The following is a 20,509-nucleotide window of genomic DNA, read 5'->3' as shown; positions in this document are numbered from 1 at the left end:
ACTAATTGTTTGTTTCCTATGGTTATGACTTTTTTGGAGGGTTTATAGGTATTTAAATACTTGATGTATCGCTAAGGACATTATCCTTGATAAAGGAGCACTGTGATGTTATAATAAATGTATATATGTATATGTATATCTACACAACCTATAAAAAAAAATCAGCAATTTACTTTGGTCTACTATACACAGAATAAAAGAAGCATACTACTGGTTGCAATGAATAACTGTGGGGCAAAGAGAGACCAGCCAATATATATGTCCCTTATCCTCAGTTTTGGGTTCATACCTTTATGCTGCATATCCGATGGAGAGTTGGTCATTGGGGATGCTACCTTGAGGAAAATCCGCTGCCGCCACGATATTCGATGTGGTGTGAGACAGGTCCCACTAACATTTATTGAGTCATTACTACATGAAGAGTATGTTCTCCTTCGTCCTTCGCATTCACTATCAGTGGGAAAATTGCAAACTAGTTAGGATCCAGAAAAAACTGTTCACCCAGCAGATATACATTCACCATACTTACACATTAGATGACCATTATGGTCTGATTTAGGTTCATAAGATGACAAAATTACATACTATATATAGCAAAATAATAAACTGTTGATGATTTGCCCCATAAGCATCAGATTAATCAGATTTGGCAGCATGCTGCAGACAGATTCCCATAATTCAGATTATTTTCGATAGTGAAAAGGCTTTTTTTTTTGGACAGTTGGACAGTTCTTGAGTAACAATAAACTGACTGAGTATCTGAGCAGTTGTAATGCTGGAGGAAAGTAGAGAAGAAGAGCACAAAGTTCTGGGTATATGAGTTTACCCCTATAGTCTCTTGAATGAGCACAGAAGCAACATTAAATATGGAGCAGTCAAGGAAATGCCAGCTGGCAAGAATTTCAAAGAAAATAAACACAGTGCAAGCCAATGAAGGTACTGATTAGTGACTGAGACAACCAGAGAAGGCTATTACAAAGGGAACTATACTGGATCATGACTCTGCAGACTGCAGCACCAAAACTTAGCAACGTGAGTCAACTTATTTATTTCACTTACAGTCTATACTGATTTGGGAAGTGATCACTGTGATTCCAAGACTTCCTAGTTTGTGGATGCTGGAGGAGAGACAGTGAGGTCTTATTCCTCCCATGTAATAGCACAAAACTCAGCCTCCTAATGGGGCAAACCTGCATTTATTTAATGCCAATAATCTGGTCTTAATTATAGATCTAAGTCAGCAAGTCTCCTCTTCCTTAATTAAACCTGAATTCACTTCAGATAAGCTTTAAACCATATAATATACAAAAAACAATTATGCAACATGTGACTTTGAGGCTGAAGAAGTTTCCTTCAATTTCCGAAGATATTGGGAATTACAGTGCAAGCAAACCTGGCCAGAGTTTGTTCTTTCCTGTCCCAACACATACAGCAATATGTTAAATAAATGAACAAGTACAGCACTAATCCTTTTTGGGCAGGAGTGTGAATGGATTTTCAGGATTACCACAGGCCTTTCATCTATTTAATTTTAAACACTTGCAAATTACCATGTACCTGCTCTCCAAATCCGCTGTAACTAATCAGAAGGTAATATGCTCACCTGCAGAGATTACAATTAGAACCCAAATGAAAGGTTACCATCAGAGATATGAACGAGAGCAGAGTTTCGGCAGATTTGGGAAAAGAAACACGAGACTTTATACAACAAGTGAGTTTGCGCAGAGCCGACACAAAGTTTCCGGACTTGAAACAAGAAGAGGACTCTGCTAGCGGCCAGGGGCTGAAATCAGCTTGCAGATTTCAGCAGGCTGATTTCGGCCCTGCCTGGCCCTAACAAAGGAGTAGGAATATATTTACAATAAAACCCGCTTCAAAATAGGTTTCATATTCACTTAATATTTATATAAATGTTTATTAAACTTATTGGCATAGGTTATTCTGCCAACAACAGTTGACAAGTACATAAAGGTGGCAATACACAGAGATCTGCTCGTTTGGTGATTTCACCAAACGAGTGGATCTCTCCCCGATATGCCCATAGAGCTTGGCGATATCAGGCTGATGCGATCATTGGTCCCTAGCGCCCAACGATTGGATCATAGCAGGCGGTCATATTGCGGGGCCGCATCAACGAACAGATGCAGTCCGCGACATGACAGAATTTTTACCCCTGCCCGATCTACATCTGGCCGACTCTCGTCAGAGGGCCCCACACGAGCCAATAAGCAGCTTTTATCGACCCGTGTATGGAACCTTAAGGATCACTAGCCTGCATAACAGAAGTCTGGCTGCATCAGATTTCAAGGTACAACTTGGGCAGTACAAAAAATAAAGTGTCCACTTTAACAGTACAAAGTACAGTACAAAGAAACTGGGCTAAAAGGTCATGTAGCAACTTGGAAACAACTTTTAAGGCAACAAAACAGGGTTAAGAGGCTTATTGGGTGTAGAAACACAAGAACTAGACTGTTGGAAATGGAGAAAGCATTATGAACTAATGAATCTAAGGTTGCCATATTTGGGTGTTTGCATTGAGTTTTTGCACATTATGAACCGGATGAAAGAATGAATTATCAGTGTTCAAAAGCAACAGATAAGTATGGAGGAGGTTTAGGAGTGTTTTGCTGGCTCTAAAGACATCTCTTTCAAATGTCATACACCTAGGTGCAAATGTATTAAAGATCAGGGCTTTTAGAGAGAGAAAGACAGTGTGTGTGTGTGTTTCTGTTGTAGGTACCATAAATTGTTTTGTAAGGCACACTAATACAGTGTCGGATACTTTTCCTGAGTAAAATGAACAAATGAGAAAAAGAAAATCCTACCATGGTCACATGATCCCTTTATAACACTACACAGTAGTAAGAGGATTAAAATACAAATACTAACAACTGTCCTGCCAAACAGAATAAAAAGAATTTTCCCATTTAGATCGAGAAAAAACATCTTTCTGCTTGGGCAGGGAGAGGAACAGTTGTAGCAAACCGAAGAAGCTGCTCAGATAAGTGGCCAAACAGCTTCTTTTTGCAGTTTACAATAAAAGGGGGGTGGTGGGAGGACTCCTAAGGCTAAGTTAAAATGTGTTTAAGTACAATGGAAGTGCTACTGATTTGGTCAATTAATCAGTGCATACACTTATTACACACTTTTAATTAGCTTGGCTTTTTTACTTATTTTTGCTTACACCTATACTCACATACATACATATGCACTTTCCAAGTGTGCACCTATACATACAACTTTACTTTGCCTTCACTACTGTTTTTCCATTATTTCATTGTTTTTTAAAAAATGGTTTGGGATGTCTCTCTCTCTCTTAAAAGCCGCAAGCTAGTGGCGGGGGAGGATCTAGCCGTCAGACTGAAGTCAAGATTCAGGATACATTTACTCCAAGTAATGCTACTATGCAGAGAGGTACAAGTTATACTATGACCAGAGGTAAACAAGTTGAGGACCACCATGTGGGGTTTACCTTGATGTGGTATGGTGGCTTATGAACTTTATGATCATAACTTTTATACTTAAACACAATTTAAGCCTTAGGAGTTTACCCACAACCCCCTTTTTTTCTGGATTCCAGAGCGGACACATGAGCATTTAAAGGAATAGTTCAGTGTGAAAATAAAAACTGGGTAAATAGATAGGCTGTGCAAAATAAAAAAATGTTTCTAATATAGTTAGTTAGCCAAAAATGTAGTGTATAAAGGCTGGAGTGAACAGATGTCTAATAAAACAGCCAGAATCCAACGTCCTGCTTTTCAGCTCTATAACTCTGAGCTAGTCAGCGACTTGAAGGTGGGCCACATGGTACATTTTTGTTCAGTGAGTTTGCAATTGACCCTCAGCATTCAGCTCAGATTCAAAAGCAACAGATATGACCCATGTGGCCCCCCCTCAAATCTTTGATTGGTTACTGTCTGGAAGCCAGGGTAACCAGTCAGTGTAAACCAAGAGAGCTGAAAAGCAGGAAGTAGTGTCCTGACTGACATGTTATACATCAAATCACGCCAGCCTTTATACATTACATTTTTGGCTAACTAACTATATTAGAAACATGTTTTATTTTGCACAGCCTATATATTTACCCAGTTTTTTTTTTTTTACACTGAACAATTCCTTTAAGCGTTGAATGCAGGTGGAATGCAGCATGTTGTGCTCCATCTGCATTCGGCGCTTACATGCGCATTTATGTATCAGTACAGGGCCATTTAAAGGAGAAGGAAAGCTACGGAGGCATTTTATTGCCAATAGATTAGCTGCAATAGTGCAAGCTAGAATGCGATATTTATTCTGTAGAATGTTTTACCATACCTGAGTAAAAAGCTCTAGAAACTCTCTGTTTGTTTAGAATAGGAGCTGCAGTATTAATGTGGTGTGACATCACTTCCTGCCTGAGTCTCTCCCTGCTCTGGGCTCAGATTACAGTAGAGAAGGGAGGGGTGGGGGGAGAGGAGCAAACTGAGCATGCTCTTGCCCAGGGCAATGAGGTTTAAGATGAAGGCAGGAAGTCTGATACAGAAGCCCATGTGTACACAATAGAAGGAAAGAAATGCTGTGTTTCTTTTGACAGGGGACTCAGAGCAACATTACTTTGGGGGTTTACTGGTATATTTAGATGGACCTTTCTGATAAGGCTTACTTAGTTTTAACCTTTCCTTCTCCTTTAAAAGAGCTTTGTACGTTCCTTCCTGCACTCCCCTGCGGCTGATTGGTTTAAACCGGAAATGCAGGAGAGCGAAAGGAAAACCGTTCATCTGTACAAGCCTTAAAACATCGATTTTAGAAGATGGTGATAGTTTGATGTGTTTGCACTGTTCTTATTAGAAACGTAATGCCACTTTGTAGTTTGAGCACACTATGCATGGAAAATGATTTACACCCAAATACATGGGTTTGAATTTCCCCATATGCCTTTATTATGGCTTGACCCACTTTTGAACACTAATTTTAAAGCAATTGCCACAGTTGCTTTAAGATTCTTGATACTACTTCATATTTTCTAAACTAGCTTATCCCATGAGCTCCCAGCTTCCAATTAGGAAAGAGACTAGGAAGAAAGCTATCAATTTCCAAGGATGCATCTATTTCTGGGGGTTGGGGTTAAAGAATTTTACATTTGCAAAATTTAATACATCTGAAACAAACTGATGACAAACAGAAATGGGCAACACAGATTGTCACTGAGTTGTAGCACGTTTACCATCTTTATGTCATGCAAAATTAGTCAAGTTGTATTAGTGGTCTTATTCAGTTACACATATATGCAGATGAAATGCTGACTGACTGAACATATAAATAAACTAGGGGATGACAAAAGTGTCCCCAACATGTTTATTATACATCTTCATGGCATCATTTCACAATTAAGAGTAATTAGACATCCCGCAAGACAATTTCCATATTCCCAGTTCCAGGAATATATCAAGCTCTGCACAACTGGGTTAAGTCAGCACCCAGACAAACAAAAAGGAGCGTGCTGAAATGGCGGCAAAAAGCAGCGTTGTTCCATCTCTCACCTCTTGAGGGTGTCATTCTCAGATTGTGGGGCAAGTCTCCCTGAATTCTGGTAAAAATTTTTCAGGAAAGAAGGGGCAGAGAAGGATGAGGGGAGACTGGAGGACGAGGACTCACTCTCAGTGCGAAATCGCCGGGCAATAGGAACTGGGCTGAGTGTTAGCAATAATAGAAAATAAAGGTATCAGACATAAAGGGTAACAATAAAACAAATGGAGAACCACGTTGCTAGAAACATAATAGAACAATAACATTGTTATATGGGCTGCATCTAGTAAATATCAAAAATAAATTTTGGAGGGAACACAAATAGGAAAAACAAATGCATGCAGAACTGTTTGAAAAAGAAGTTAAACGTCACTAATAATATGGGGTTAACTTCCATTTTCCCTTAAACATATACATATACATTGTATACATGATTGTGTACATGATTGTCTGCAGACAGGTCTTCTCTAGGCATGTACATCTGGGCTCTTGTGCTGTAAATGTCTAAATATATGACATATACTGCATAATGTGGCAGAACTTTTGTGTCAGTTCCTTTCTTGCACTGAACTCAAAAAGGTGTAAGTGCTGACGAATATCCACATTTTGCTAATCTGCCTATTTACTGGTTCACCATTAATTTCAATGTAGTAGTAAATCTTACAAGTATTTAACAACCTAAGAAAGAAAAAAAGTGTACACTGACCTGCTTTGTCCCACATCATTTGCTAAGGAATTCTGCCTCTGGAGGGGGAACCTGGCACTCGGTGATTTACTGTCAGGAAAAGTTATCCTCCGCTTGCCACTGGATGTGGGATGGCTGAAAGTGTGAGCTCTTCTGCGAAGCTTAGGTGAGTCGGGATCTTCCTCTGGAAACGGCGGGAAGGAGGATGACACAGGGGAAGATGGTGGTGTGGCAGGAGGTGAGTCCCCCGGGGATCCGTCCTACAATGAAGAGAGGTGAGGAGCCTTTCCTTCTCACAAGCACTCCAACAAGTCGGTTCTTCAGCATGCAGGATTACTAAACCTTTTCCTCCGACCCACTGCTACACACAAGACTAAGCATCATTGGATGCTAATTCTCTACACTGCCAGTTTTTCCAAAGTTGAATCGCAGGAGCTGAAGTGTTGGAAAATTTGTGGAGAGAAGAAGCTGAACAAGCACAGACGTTTCTTTTTTTATCAGATTCAAACATTCAAAAATGTGGACATTAATGGCTTTCTGAGTGACTTTTGTGTTTTGCTGGTTTCCTGGACAAGTTTCCTGTGCTGTCAGTAGTATATCCTGGAAAACAATCTATTATTGTAGAGGCCGGTAACTCAGCCCAAGCCCAAGCAGAATAATAAAAGCAAAAGAGATGCTGTGTCTCTACCTCATGGGGGTAAGCCAGACATTAAAGGGATTCTGTCGGAGAAGTACATGTAGCCGAAAACAGGAAATACACTATGTGACTTGTGAAGAGGGGGAGGTGGAAAAAGGAACATATATGTCACAAATGAGTGGGCTCAGTGATTCAGCATCATGGGCAAAGCTTTCTCGCATTAATGTCTATAAAAGGTTTGGTGTACGTTATAATCTAAATTAAATTTGGCCACGACAAACAAAGTAGCCCAGTCGATCTGAATAGAAATTAATCTGATGGGTCCCAACTTTATCAGTCAATTGTCTCTAATTCTTCATAGACATTCTGTACATATATGAAGTATCTCTGGTTTTCAGTAAAGGACATCTTTATGTCTGCAGCACGGCAAGAATAGAGGGTTTTATCACTCGATTGTGTATAATCATAACTGTTGCTTCTTTGCTGCAATTAAGTGTTGGGACACATAGCTAAATTAGGCAGCGCTGAACAGTGCTTGTTATTGCCTAGGAACACATAGGCAGAAGCTTATTTCACAGCACCACACCGTATGTTATAAAATGGTCAATTCTAATTTGCTAATTGGTTCTATTTATTTTTTTATAGTCTTTAAATTACTTGCCTTCTTCTTATGATTCTTTCCAGCTTTCAAAAGGGGGGTCACTGACCCCTTCTAAAAACAAATACTCTGTAAGGCTACAAATTTATTGCTACTTTTTATTATTCACTTTATTATTCAGATCCTCTCCTGTTTATATTCATGTATTTTATTCAAATCAATGCATGGTTGCTAGGGTAATCTGGAGCCTAGCAACCAGATTGTTGAAATTGCAAATTGGAGATCTGCTGAATAAAAAGCTAAATAACTCAAAAACCACAAATTAAAAAAAACGAAAACCAATTGCAAAGTGTCTCAGAATATCACTCTCTACATCATACTAAAAGTTAACTCTTTGGTGAACAACCCCTTTAAATGTCATGGCTGAAGTTCTGCTGGGACACCAAATTTCGTTTTATCAAGGGTAAAGAGAAAATCCTCCGCAAAATTCTACCAATAATAATTTGGAAAGGCCAATACAACACAACAGTGTTTGGGATGATTTCTTAGAAGTTATTGATATATCCTAGATGTCGCATCAGGCTGAAAGGCAAATATTCTAACACCACTTAGGTCATACCTTGTCAGAAGTAAAACTGTTACAACGTTCGAAACTGTCCATACTGCCCAGTCGTCCTCTCATTTTATTTGTTCCCTGCAACAAAAAATAAATTAACATTTCTTTCTTATAAAACTGGACAGTGTATTAGAGACGGTCACAGAGGTCTGCAGAGGGCATTTTCAATTAAACTAACCTCTTTCAAAACTTGATAGGATCCTCAGCACAAGTGAAAGTGTCAATTTTCAGATAAAGGAATTTTATTTGTCACAAATATGAATATGTTTGTCAGCTTCTGCATTCAGCTTAATATTCTGCCTAATATTTGGTGGAGGATTTTGTATTTAGATGAATCTTAAAATCAAGGATTATATGCTTCCCCCATATTTTGCATTTGATTACTGCAGACTTCCATATTAAGATGGGGTCATAGTAGAACTACAGTATATATGCAAATTTTAACTGTTAAGTAAAGGTGAGTATTGAGTTGACAGGACACACTCAATGTCCCTTGAAAACCTTTGTTATATGATTATACGAGAAGGAAGCGGAACTCTTCCTGCAGTTGTCAGCACAGCTGCAAAATGACAGGGTAAGGGATGGATATAGAAAGCAGCTTCTCAATAAAGAAGATACCTGCATATACAGTACATTGCGCCCTCAGCCAAATGGCAAAGCAGCCCCCTGAAGACAGGGAAGATTTCCTAAAACACTCCTACAGATTGGAGCTGCACCACTGCTGAGGCAGCCCTACCATTGGCCCCACGTTTTTTGGCCTTACATTAATCTGGGCCTGCCAAAAAAAACTCCTATTTTGCCAACACATGATTATAAATTACAAGTAAATTTTAAAAAGTACACTGGAGCTCTTGCAGACAATGTTACTTTGATTTATAAAGTAGGGGTTATGTCTCTTTTATGGGAAATATCATTATTACTATTATAGGAAAATATGTCCAAAAAGGTTATTGATAAAAATTGTATTGCCCCAATGGTAGTTTTTTTTTTTATATAATTTAAGACTGTGTGGCCGCTTTACATAGTTAAATATATATATATATATATATATATATTAGGGATGCACCGAATCCAGGATTCGGTTCGGGATTCGGCCTTTTTCAGCAGGATTCGGATTCGGCCAAATCCTTCTGCCTGGCCGAACCGAATCCGAACCCTAATTTGCATATGCAAATTAGGGGCGGGAGGGAAATCACGTGACTTTTTGTCAGAAAACGAGGAAGTAAAAAATGTTTTCCCCTTCCCACCCCTAATATACATATGCAAATTAGGGTTCGGATTCGGTTCGGTATTCGGCCGAATCTTTCACAAAGGATTCGGGGGTTCGGCCGAATCCAAAATAGTGGATTCGGTGCATCCCTAATATATATATAATAGTTTTAGCATTTCTGGGTTCCTCGTATATTTAATTATCTTGTTCAACGTGTTTCTTTCGCAATATGTACATGACAAGATTAAAGGCCAAGGCAGGCAAGAAAATCAGCCTTAGTGTGTATCATATAAAAACAAACTGAGTGCAGAAATGATTGTTTTATTTAAAAACAGAACTTGACGCCTCTCTGTTGATCCTACCCTTGAAAAGATATTTTCCAAAGAGCTGGTCAAGGATTTCTTGGCCTTGTTCTTCAGAATATCTAGTTTAAATCTGCCACTCTGAGCTGTGTTTTCTGGAATTGTGTTGCATGGAAGATTCTGAAGGAGAAACAATAAAAAAAGTTTACAAAGGCAAAGCAACAGGCATGAACCTTTTGATACTCACTTTATTAAGGTTAAAGGACACATTTATTCAAAGGATATATTATATGTTACAAGCAGAAAAATGGTAGTTGTGCTTTACACTCAAAATATAAACAGGTCAAGTTGATATTGCCGTATACAATCATCCTATGTATACATAATAATGTAATCCCGCCCCCCCAGTCATGTTCTCTACTCGCCTACTTTCCACACTCTCAAATCTGCTCTGTTCTTTCCTTCCACTTTCATTTTTCAATCACTAGATTGACTCCCAAAAGTGGCTTCTTTTCTGTCTAAAATGCCTGAGCTGAGCAGCAGGGTTGGCAAGCAGCACATTAACTTTTCACAAGGCTCCTTTTCAATATTTGCCAACCAGGAGTATGCATAGTAAACGCCAGGACCAGGTTGTTTTTAGTGCTCAGTAATTATAGCTATGGAGCCTCTGAGTGTACTATGGCTACTGTGCATGTTCTATTGTATTATTACAAAGGACTGTTGCATCTTCAGTTTAATTCAATTAAATATGCAAACATTTTGCAAAAGGTAACATTTATATGCACTGAACATTATCTCTCGTTTTCCTACCAACTACACCATAGTGTCTATAGCAGAACACTATTTAATTCTGAAATAAATATAAATTAAAATGTTTTAACACTTTGGAATAGCTAATACACCTCCCAATGGTCCTTCCACAGGTTTATGGATTAATATTATGCAATGTGGTTATATTACCTAAAGTGTTTAGCTAACTTTCATGCCAACTTATTTAGGGGAAAATAAGTGGGAAGCTCTTCTCCCTGTATTAAAACAGTTACCCATAAATACTTATTTGAGTTAACTGAACCATGCTATGGCTCTACAGAAATGGCTGTGGGTGGGGGGTATGGTGTGAAAAGGGGACTTATTACCTCTTGCACATTTGGCAATGGTCTTATCCAGTATCTGAAGTGTTTCTCACAACAATACACAGATAATCAACCAGACTTGTTCATAGAAAATTTAGTGATTACAAATGTATAGTAGTTAAAAAACTCTCACAAAAAAACAAATGGATGATTTGGTATTGGTATTGGTAAGATTACACTATGATAGATACTGTTTAAGTTAACCTCCTAATAAAGAATAAGTAAGGGAGGTAAGGAAGCAACGAAATAAATATCTGGAGCAAATAAAAAAGGGGACAAATAAAACATGTATTAAAACTGCTGGAAAGGAGGGTGCATAAACAGTACAGAAAGGTATTCCTTGATGTGAGGGCAGTATAAGAAACTCCATACAAAAGGATGCAGAGATCAGAGACTCCCATTTACAGCTTTGATTATTTTCTACAGAGAAAGGACACAAATGGGTATCAGAAAATAGGATGCATTTTTGCAGAGATTTTTCCCCATATAAGGTTATATTTGTAGCTGTTCTACACAATGCCTGTAATTTGCCTTTCTCTGGAGCAAAATAGCTGAAGTTCAGGGACTGTATTTCAGGCTCGTTAACTTTGTTTACCCATTGAGAAAACATGTTTACAGACAAGTTTGCGTATCTCCTTCCTCCTTCTAGTGATATTGACAAGTTTCCCCATGAGCTTCAGATACTCCTAATAAAAAACATCCTTAAATGATTATGCATGGACCCTCAGATAAACAGAATATTGTATAAATGAGCTACAACACTGAAAAACAACGACTGTACAGCTCTATATACAGGCTGATAGCTAATTGATTTTAAAAGTACCTGTACTCTTAAATCCATTTGGAATACTATTTCTAAACCTATGATCTGGAAGTCAGCTCTACAGTAAAATAATGGACTTCTTACTATTATTTTAAGATTAATTTAAATATTGGCAAATGTGCTAAATACCCAAGAGTAGTGATGAGCAAAATTTTTCGCCGAGTTTCACAGCAAAAATTACGTCCATAAAGTCTAATAGGTGAAAAAAATGTGTGCGGCAAAAACTTGTTGCACGTCAAAAAAATTTTTTATCTCCCACAGACATGCATTTTGGCAAATATTTGGCAAAATATTCGGAAAAGCAAAATGGGTCAGATTCCCCATCAGTACCCAAGGGTTGAACGTATAAAATCATAAATATTACCGGCTGTACGTCTCCTATATGAACATGGGTCTTTTGCTTTGTCTCACATAGCTGCCTCAGATGCAAAATCACAAGCTCATTTTCTTCTTGGTCACCAGTGGCTTTCATTTTCTATTAAGAGAAACACCGATAAAATGAATTGAGATAAACAAAATACTTCCTATTGTCAAGAATTGGTCTCCAGTGAATGATGCAGATGACACTTACTGGCAGCAGGAACTGCTTTATCTCAAAAATGACAGCTGTCACTTGTACAAGTGTTCATGAGAAATTTTCACATTTTTAATTTTATTTAGAGGGCTTACATTTGCTTTAATAGTGAGAGGTGAAAATACATGCATATTAGGTAAAGTGTTTATCTGTTCATACTGTGCTAGTAGTATTGTGACGGGAAGATGACTTTCAAGGTTACAAGGTAACTTGGAGTTTGGTCAAAATACCAAACTAAATCAGAAACTTATTTTGTATATTAAGGGGCAGATTTATTAAGGATCAAAGTGAAAACTCGATTTCAAATTAAAATTTTCTAAAAAAAAAAAAAATTGGTTCCAAACTCTCAAATTTTAATTGTGAATTATCAAACTCGACGAATTTTAATTCGAATTGTAATCATACTCAGGTCCTTTAAAGAACTTGAACTTGACTATTCACCACCTTAAACCTGCCAAGTTCATATATAAGTTAATGGGAGAAGGCCAGTGACCATTTTTATGCTGTTCAGAGAAAAAACTCAAATCAAGTTTAGTCGAATTCAAATTTAATTTGATTCAAGTTTTCAGGTCTGGAATATTAGTCTGAGTTTTAGATATTTGATTTCTTCTGCAAATAAGCCCCCATTTGAATTTCGAGTATATAATCGATATTATAAATATATAAATCAAATTTAATTGAGTTAGAAAAAACTAATTAATTAAAAATTCGACCTTTAATAAATGTGCCTTTAAATGTGTGCAAAATCAAACAAAAAGATAATTTTTTGTTTTCAGCTGGCTCAGCTCACTTAAGTCCCGTGACATTAAGAGCAATGTCACAGAATACCTTACCATAGGGTATACTAAGATTTGCCACTGCTAAAACATGAAAATCTTGCAGTTGCTCAAATATGTTCATGAAGGCATATCTGAGCAGTTGTGCAATTTAAATGTTTTAGCACTGGCAAGTCTCAATATCCCCTATGGCAAAGTGTTTTCTGGCATGTGTCACCTGTGACAAAATGCAGGTGAAAAAACATACCATGTGTCATTGCCCAAAGAGCGGGGATTTTTTTTTTTGGCTAAATATTAAGGATGTCTTGTTCCAAATCTTGCTAAAGGTATGGGATTGGGTAACTAAATAATGCTGAACTGATTCCAGGATTTAAGCCATGTATACTGCATGCTGATTAAAACACAGACAGATGATCAACTCTTACCTGAACACGTTCAAAGATATCCGCTTGTTCATTATCAGTCAGCAAAGATAGCTGCTTTTGTATTACAAGCTTTGCCCTTGGTGGGTAAAGGCCTACAATCAAGACAGGACAAAAAAAACATATTAGCGCATGGGCAGATTCAGGGAGATTTAGTCGCCTGGTGACTAATCGCCACTTCTGCGGGGCGACAATCTCCCCGAACTGCCTTCCCCCTGCATTGGATGAGATGCTGTATCAATAAAAGAGCATAATTTCACAAATTACAGAGAGTGCTGATCTTTTATATATATATATATATATATATATATATATATATATATACATATATATATATATATATATATACACACACACACACACACACACACACACACACACACATACATATATATACATACACACACAAACGTATATGTTAATAATAACTGCACAGTTTAATGTTTCTTTATGTCATTTTCACTTAGACCACCTATAATTTCTATGTTTTAGTTAAAAACCTTTAATGAGCATATCTAGACAAGGATCGGTTTTGTCTCAAAATATTTAGCATCATTTTGACACTAATAAAATAATTTCCCAAATTAGTCTTCAGTTTTTAACTTTAGATGTGAAGTAGGAAGCCCACTGTTGTGATTGAGAGCATAATGTTCTTTGAAACAATGGGTTCTCATAGAAAAACCTTCAAACAAATCGACACTGCTAACGGAAGAACACAAATCAACACAACTGTGATTCCAAACATTCTTTTAAAATAAATAGGCAACAGAAGCTACAAGTCATACCTTCTATACGTTCACAGAGTTTGTGCAAGGCATGCATAGGACATGCTTCACATAGCTTGATCTGGGTCTTTGCACTCTGTAAGGCCGCCGCAGTGCTGAATGCCTGTTTTAAAGTTAGCATGACTTCCTCCACCTTTAAAAAAAACAAGAAACATGGTTGAAACCCTAAATTCTATGAAAAGCAAAGCAAAATACAAGTTGTTTTGTATGAGTGAGACACAAACAATATGTTATTGATAATTACAGATTCTAAGAAGATAGAATAAGAACTGTCTAGTTTCCCTTAAACAGAGAATATGTTTTATGTGTGTACACAGAGCAATGCTTCTGTGAATATTTATTTAGACATTTTTAGGAGTTGCCATGTTGCTTAAGCTGGCATGTGTGGACTCTATTGACACACTGCTGTAAGAAACTGACCCCTTCATGTCCCTGCCCAAAACAGTATTGCAAGTAAACACTCTACCTAAATATTTCATTGAGATGAGGTGTTGTAAATTGCAGAGACTGGATGTCTAACATAATAGCCAGAACACTACTTCCTGCTTTTCAGCTCTCTAACTCTGAGTTAGTCAGTGACTTTAAGGGGGGCCACATGAGACATAACTGTTCAGTGAGTTTGCAATTGATCCTCAGCATTCAGCTCAGATTCAAAAGCAACAGTTATGACCCATGTGGCCCCCCACAAGTCACTGATTGGTTACTGGAAACCAATCAGTGGAAACCAAGAGAGCTGAAAAGCAGGAAGTAGTGTTCTGGCTATTATGTTAGACACCCAGTCACTCCAGCCTTTATACATTAAATTTGTGGCTTACTAATTACATTAGAAAGATTTTTTATTTTGTACAGCCTATTTACCGAGTTTTTATTTTTATACTGAAAAATTCCTTTAAGAAAAAAACTCCAATGTTTAAAACTCTAATAACGGCCCTGAAAACTCTTATCGAATTCCGAAATCAAATTTGTGAGTTTTGACCAAAAATTCAACTTGAAAATTTGAATTCAAATTCACCATTCGAACCTTAATAAATCTGCCCCTTATTGTTTTGCTGTGGAATATTTTCTCTTCTCTCTTGTTTAGTTAAATAAGGGATGGAAATAAACTTGTTTGATTTTTCAGATCATTTGTAAAGCTAAAATAAAATGAGTATAATATGTGTTATTTTAGTAAAAGACATACAAAAAAGATTTGCCAGACAAACAAAAGTTTGTTCTCTGTGAGGGCCCCATAGCTGTACAGGTGTATCAACAAGGCAGGTGTACCAGAAGGCAGATGTATCAGAATAATTATTTGGGTTCGGATTCTTTTTCCCTTGTTCGCCCCTTCCTGACAAGCCTGCATACTTTTCTAAACCATATTCGATGGGTCACACATTACTCTGGTGATGATAGTCGAGGAGGAGGAGGTCATCATTCAGTTAAGAGTGTGTATTCATGAGCACATGTACACCTGCAGATCTACACCACAAAACAGACACCAAATAAACAGTTCACTGGACACAAAGCATAGCACCACACTCAAACGACACACAGGCACTACTTTGGATGCAACAACACAGTCTCCAAAAAGAAAAAAAAAAAAAAGTTATAGTCTGGACCAGACAGAATACAGTACAGCCAACGTGTTCTCATACTCAAACAGCAAAGCACACAGTGCACTAACACAGCATTTCTGCCAAAGAAACAGGAATTACAACAGCTACTCTGGACACTGAAGACACACAACCACCCCCATTAGAAGTTCTGAAGGTGACTGCTAGTAATCCACAAGCACACATACGCCCCTCTGAGCTTACAGAAGAAGGCCCATTACTAGTATCCGGTTACTGGCACCAGGTGATGAGGGCTGACAATTTGTTTAAGCATGCTTCTGTTACAGCAGGCTAAAAGTAACACAGGGGCAGTGTCTTCAGAAACTTGAACTCAAAATTATTTTTATGGTGATCTTATGGCACAAGATTTCTTTAAAGAATTCTTGCTTATTTGGGGTTACTAAAAAAGTCAGAATACACAGAAACAGTCTTTCTGAATTAATTAATCCTAAGGCTTGTAGCATAATAAACATTACCAACTTTAACCCTTTAAATGCCACAGATCGTAGAATCTACGTTCTGTGGCAAAGGTACTTGAAATGCCACAGAACGTAGATTCTACGTTCTGCAGCACTTCCGGGTTCAGAAGCGGAGGAGCGGCTGTTAGAGCCGCTCGCTCCGTTCCTGCTCGATCCCCTGCCCCTAGGCAACGAGCAGAGCAGGGGATCGAGTGGCCCCTGGGGCGCGATCGCCCAGGGGCCCAAAAACAGCAGCAGGCACGTGTTACTTACGTGTCCTGCTGCTGCAGCCTGCACCGGATCGTCGATCTCCGCCCCCACAGCACACAGACAGGAACCACGAGGCAGATGTCTTCCAGGGGCTCTTCCTGATCGCCTGCAACTGTCTTCAGCGATTTTTTCAGGTTAGTGCAACAATTACACACACAAACACACCAACACACACTTATTACAGTAATACACACTTACACACACTTACACATACATTTTTAGGGATTGGGGGGGTCACTTACACTCACTGCACTTACACACATGTGCACACGCACACACGCACACATAACATGTAATTTACCATTTGTACACACGCACACGCACATACATGGCATTGTGGCTTTTTTTTTTTTTTTCTTATCGCATCGTCTCTTTTTTTGGCTGAAAAAAATGTTTTATTGCCATTACGAATAGCGTATTCGCTAACCGTACTGTGCAATACCTTTTGTATGTTATTTCGGTGATTATATTGCAGTTTTGGGTATTTTGGTGCATTTTTAGACATTTTATTGAATTTTTAGCCATTTTATTGCATTTTCAGCTCTGCATATGTTGTGTTCACTTGTTTCTAGCCGTAGAACCTGTTTGGCCCAGCTAAAATATTCAAACTGTGATTCTGACGGCCGATAACACTAGTCTGGAAAAAAAAACATTGATTTTTGTGGTTTTATTGGATTTTTTTGCATTTCACTCTTTACTGCCTTATTTTGTTTTGCCTTGTAAATTTTATATACTATATATCCATTTGGGGGTCTCTGTGCACCACATAGTTTGGTATATCTATGCATATTGGGCATCAAAGTGTTCAGTAGACACCAGGTGTTCATATTTAGGATGTTTTATGCTGATACGTTACGAAATGTGGGGCATATAATGGGGTAAAAGTCAATCTTTCTGACGATTTTCAGAAATTTGATAAAAACCGTTATGTTCAGCATTGCTTTGCAGTTTGGCAGTTTGCAGTAGAAACACATATTTACCCATATTGGATTCGTCAGAATGTGTACTTTCTGAAAATATATGGTTTTCTGGGGTCTCTGTACTGTTAGGGGGGTCTAATGTCGCATAATACACACACCAGGTGCTTATATTGCAGCAGCCAGCGCGTCAGCCGTGAAAATGTATATACACTATTGTCATTTGGTGGTCTCTGTGCGCCACATAGTTTGGTATATCTATGCGTATTGGGCATCAAAGTGTTCAGTAGACCCCTGGCGTTCATATTTAGGATGTTTTATGCTGATAAGTTACGAAATGTGTGGCATATAATGGGGTAAAATTTAAGCTTTGTGACGATTTTCAGAAATTTGATAAAAACCGTTATGTTCAGCATTGCTTTGCAGTTTGGCAGTTTGCAGTATAAACACTTATTTACCCATATTGGATTCGTCAGAATGTGTACTTTCTGAAAATATATGGTTTTCTGGGGTCTCTGTACTGTTAGGGGGGTCTAATGTTGCATAATACACACACCAGGTGCTTATATTGCAGCAGCCAGCGCGTCAGCCGTGAAAATGTATATACACTATTGTCATTTGGGGGTCTCTGTGCGCCACATAGTTTGATATATCTATGCATACTGGGCATCAAAGTGTTCAGTAGACCCCTGGCGTTCAAATTTAGGATGTTTTATGCTGATAAGTTACGAAATGTGTGGCATATAATGGGGTAGAATTCAAGCTTTGTGACGATTTTCAGAAATTTGATAAAAACCGTTATGTTCAGCATTGCTTTGCAGTTTGGCAATTTGCAGTAGGAACACATATTTACCCATATTGGATCCGTCAGAATGTGTACTTTCTGAAAATATATGGTTTTCTGGGGTCTCTGTACTGTTAGGGGGGTCTAATGTCGCATATTACACACACCAGGTGCTTATATTGCAGCAGCCAGCGCGCGTCAGCCGTGAAAATGTATATACACTATTGTCATTTGGGGGTCTCTGTGCGCCACATAGTTTGGTATATCTATGCATATTGGGCATCAAAGTGTTCAGTAGACCCCTGGCGTTCATATTTAGGATGTTTTATGCTGATAAGTTACGAAATGTGGGGCATATAATGGGGTAAAATTCAAGCTTTGTGACAATTTTCAGAAATTTGATAAAAACCGTTATGTTCAGCATTGCTTTGCAGTTTGGCAGTTTGCAGTAGAAACACTTATTTACCCATATTGGATTCGTCCGAATGTGTACTTTCTGAAAATATATGGTTTTCTGGGGTCTCTGTACTGTTAGGTGGTCTAATGTCGCATAATACACACACCGGGTGGTTATATTGCAGCAGCCAGCGCGTCAGCCGTGAAAATGTCTATACATATTGTCATTTGGGGGTCTCTGTGCGCCACATAGTTTGGTATATCTATGCACATTGGGCATCAAACTGTTTAGTAGACCCCTATGTTTATTTTTAGGATGCTTTATGCTGGTAATGATACATGGACAATACGATGCTGGAAAGTTGAAGCTTTGAGGCAATTTCCAGATATTTCACCCAAACCGCCAAATTTGGCAAAGCCTTGCGACTCAGTAGTTTGGAGCAGAAAGGCATGGGTACCCATTTTAGATTCTGTAGAATGTGTACTTTCCAAAAATATATGGGGTTGGGGGGTAAACATATATTTCTGTGTTTTTACCCCACAAAAATGCAGTCAATGTGTTGATTTTTCATTAGCTGAAGTTACCCACGGGACTGTTTGTATGCGCTAACTTCATTTTGGGGCCTCTAAATGCCAGATACTTTGGTAAACTTATGAACAATGGCCACCAAAATGTTCATAGGAACCCTGGCAATAATATTTAGGGTGCTTTTTCTTAGTACGTAATGACACATGGGTGATATGGTGCTGGGAATTTGAAGCTTTGAGGCAATTTTCAGATATTTCACCAAAACCGACAATTGTGGGAAAGCCTTGCGACTCAGTAGTTTGGAGCAGAAAGGCATGGGTACCCATTTTAGATTCGGTAGAATGTGTACTTTCCAAAAATATATGGGTTTTGGGGGGTAAACATATATTTCTGTGTTTTTACCCCACAAAAAATGCAGTCAATGTGTTGATTTTTCATTAGCTGAAGTTACCCACGGGACTGTTTGTATGCGCTAACTTCATTTTGGGGCCTCTAAATGCCAGATACTTTGGTAAACTTATGAACAATGGCCACCAAAATGTTCAGAGGAACCCTGGCAATCATATTTAGGGTGCTTTTTCTTAGTACGTAATGACACATGGGTGATATGGTGCTGGGAAGTTGAAGCTTTGAGGCAATTTTCAGATATTTCACCAAAACCGACAACTTTGGGAAAGCCTTGCGACTCAGTAGTTTGGAGCAATAAGGCATGGGTACCCATTTTAGATTCTGTAGAATGTGTACTTTCCAAAAATGTATGGGTTTGGGGGGTAAACATATATTTCTGTGTTTTTACCCCACAAAAATGCAGTCAATGTGTTGCTCTTTCATTAGCTGAAGTTACCCACAGGACTATTTGTATGAACTAACTTCATTTTGGGGCCCCTAAATGCCAGTTACTTTGGTAAACCTATGAACAATGGCCACCAAACTGTTTGGAGGAACCCTGGCAATCATATTTAGGGTGCTTTTTCTTGGTGCATAACGATACATGGGTGATATGGTGCTGAGAAGTTGAAGCTTTGAGGCAATTTTCAGATATTTCACCAAAACCGACAAATGTGGGAAAGCCTTGCGACTCAGTAGTTTGGAGCAGAAAGGCATGGGTACCCATTTTAGATTCGGTAGAATGTGTACTTTCCAAAAATATATGGGTTTTGGGGGGTAAACATATATTTCTGTGTTTTTACCCCACAAAAATGCAGTCAATGTGTTGATTTTTCATTAGCTGAAGTTACCCACGGGACTGTTTGTATGCGCTAACTTCATTTTGGGGCCTCTAAATGCCAGATACTTTGGTAAACTTATGAACAATGGCCACCAAAATGTTCAGAGGAACCCTGGCAATCATATTTAGGGTGCTTTTTCTTAGTACGTTATGACACATGGGTGATATGGTGCTGGGAAGTTGAAGCTTTGAGGCAATTTTCAGATATTTCACCAAAACCGACAACTTTGGGAAAGCCTTGCGACTCAGTAGTTTGGAGCAGAAAGGCATGG

The 20,509-nt window shown here is 38.4% G+C and overlaps 1 protein-coding gene across 2 annotated transcripts in view; it reads right to left on the bottom strand.

The window, feature by feature from the left end:
- Window positions 1-20,509, bottom strand: part of tbc1d4.S (TBC1 domain family member 4 S homeolog) — an 83,000-nt gene that overhangs the window by 15,488 nt on the left and 47,003 nt on the right. Inside the window, exons 5-12 of one of the 2 annotated variants that reach the window (XM_018249913.2) lie at window positions 14,064-14,196; window positions 13,282-13,373; window positions 11,871-11,981; window positions 9,611-9,730; window positions 8,042-8,116; window positions 6,209-6,447; window positions 5,517-5,666; window positions 290-450 (exon numbers count right to left, since the gene is read on the bottom strand). In XM_018249913.2, coding sequence (XP_018105402.1) covers window positions 290-450; window positions 5,517-5,666; window positions 6,209-6,447; window positions 8,042-8,116; window positions 9,611-9,730; window positions 11,871-11,981; window positions 13,282-13,373; window positions 14,064-14,196 — 1,081 coding nt within the window. The remainder of the gene's footprint in view (window positions 1-289; window positions 451-5,516; window positions 5,667-6,208; window positions 6,448-8,041; window positions 8,117-9,610; window positions 9,731-11,870; window positions 11,982-13,281; window positions 13,374-14,063; window positions 14,197-20,509) is intronic. The other variant, XM_018249912.2, reaches the window with a different exon arrangement.

The sequence above is a fragment of the Xenopus laevis genome, chromosome 2S, assembly GCF_017654675.1.
Source record: "Xenopus laevis strain J_2021 chromosome 2S, Xenopus_laevis_v10.1, whole genome shotgun sequence".
NCBI lineage: Eukaryota > Metazoa > Chordata > Amphibia > Anura > Pipidae > Xenopus > Xenopus laevis.
The sequence above is the reverse complement of the archived record's forward strand: the minus strand, read 5'-3'. Positions and strand labels throughout refer to the sequence as shown.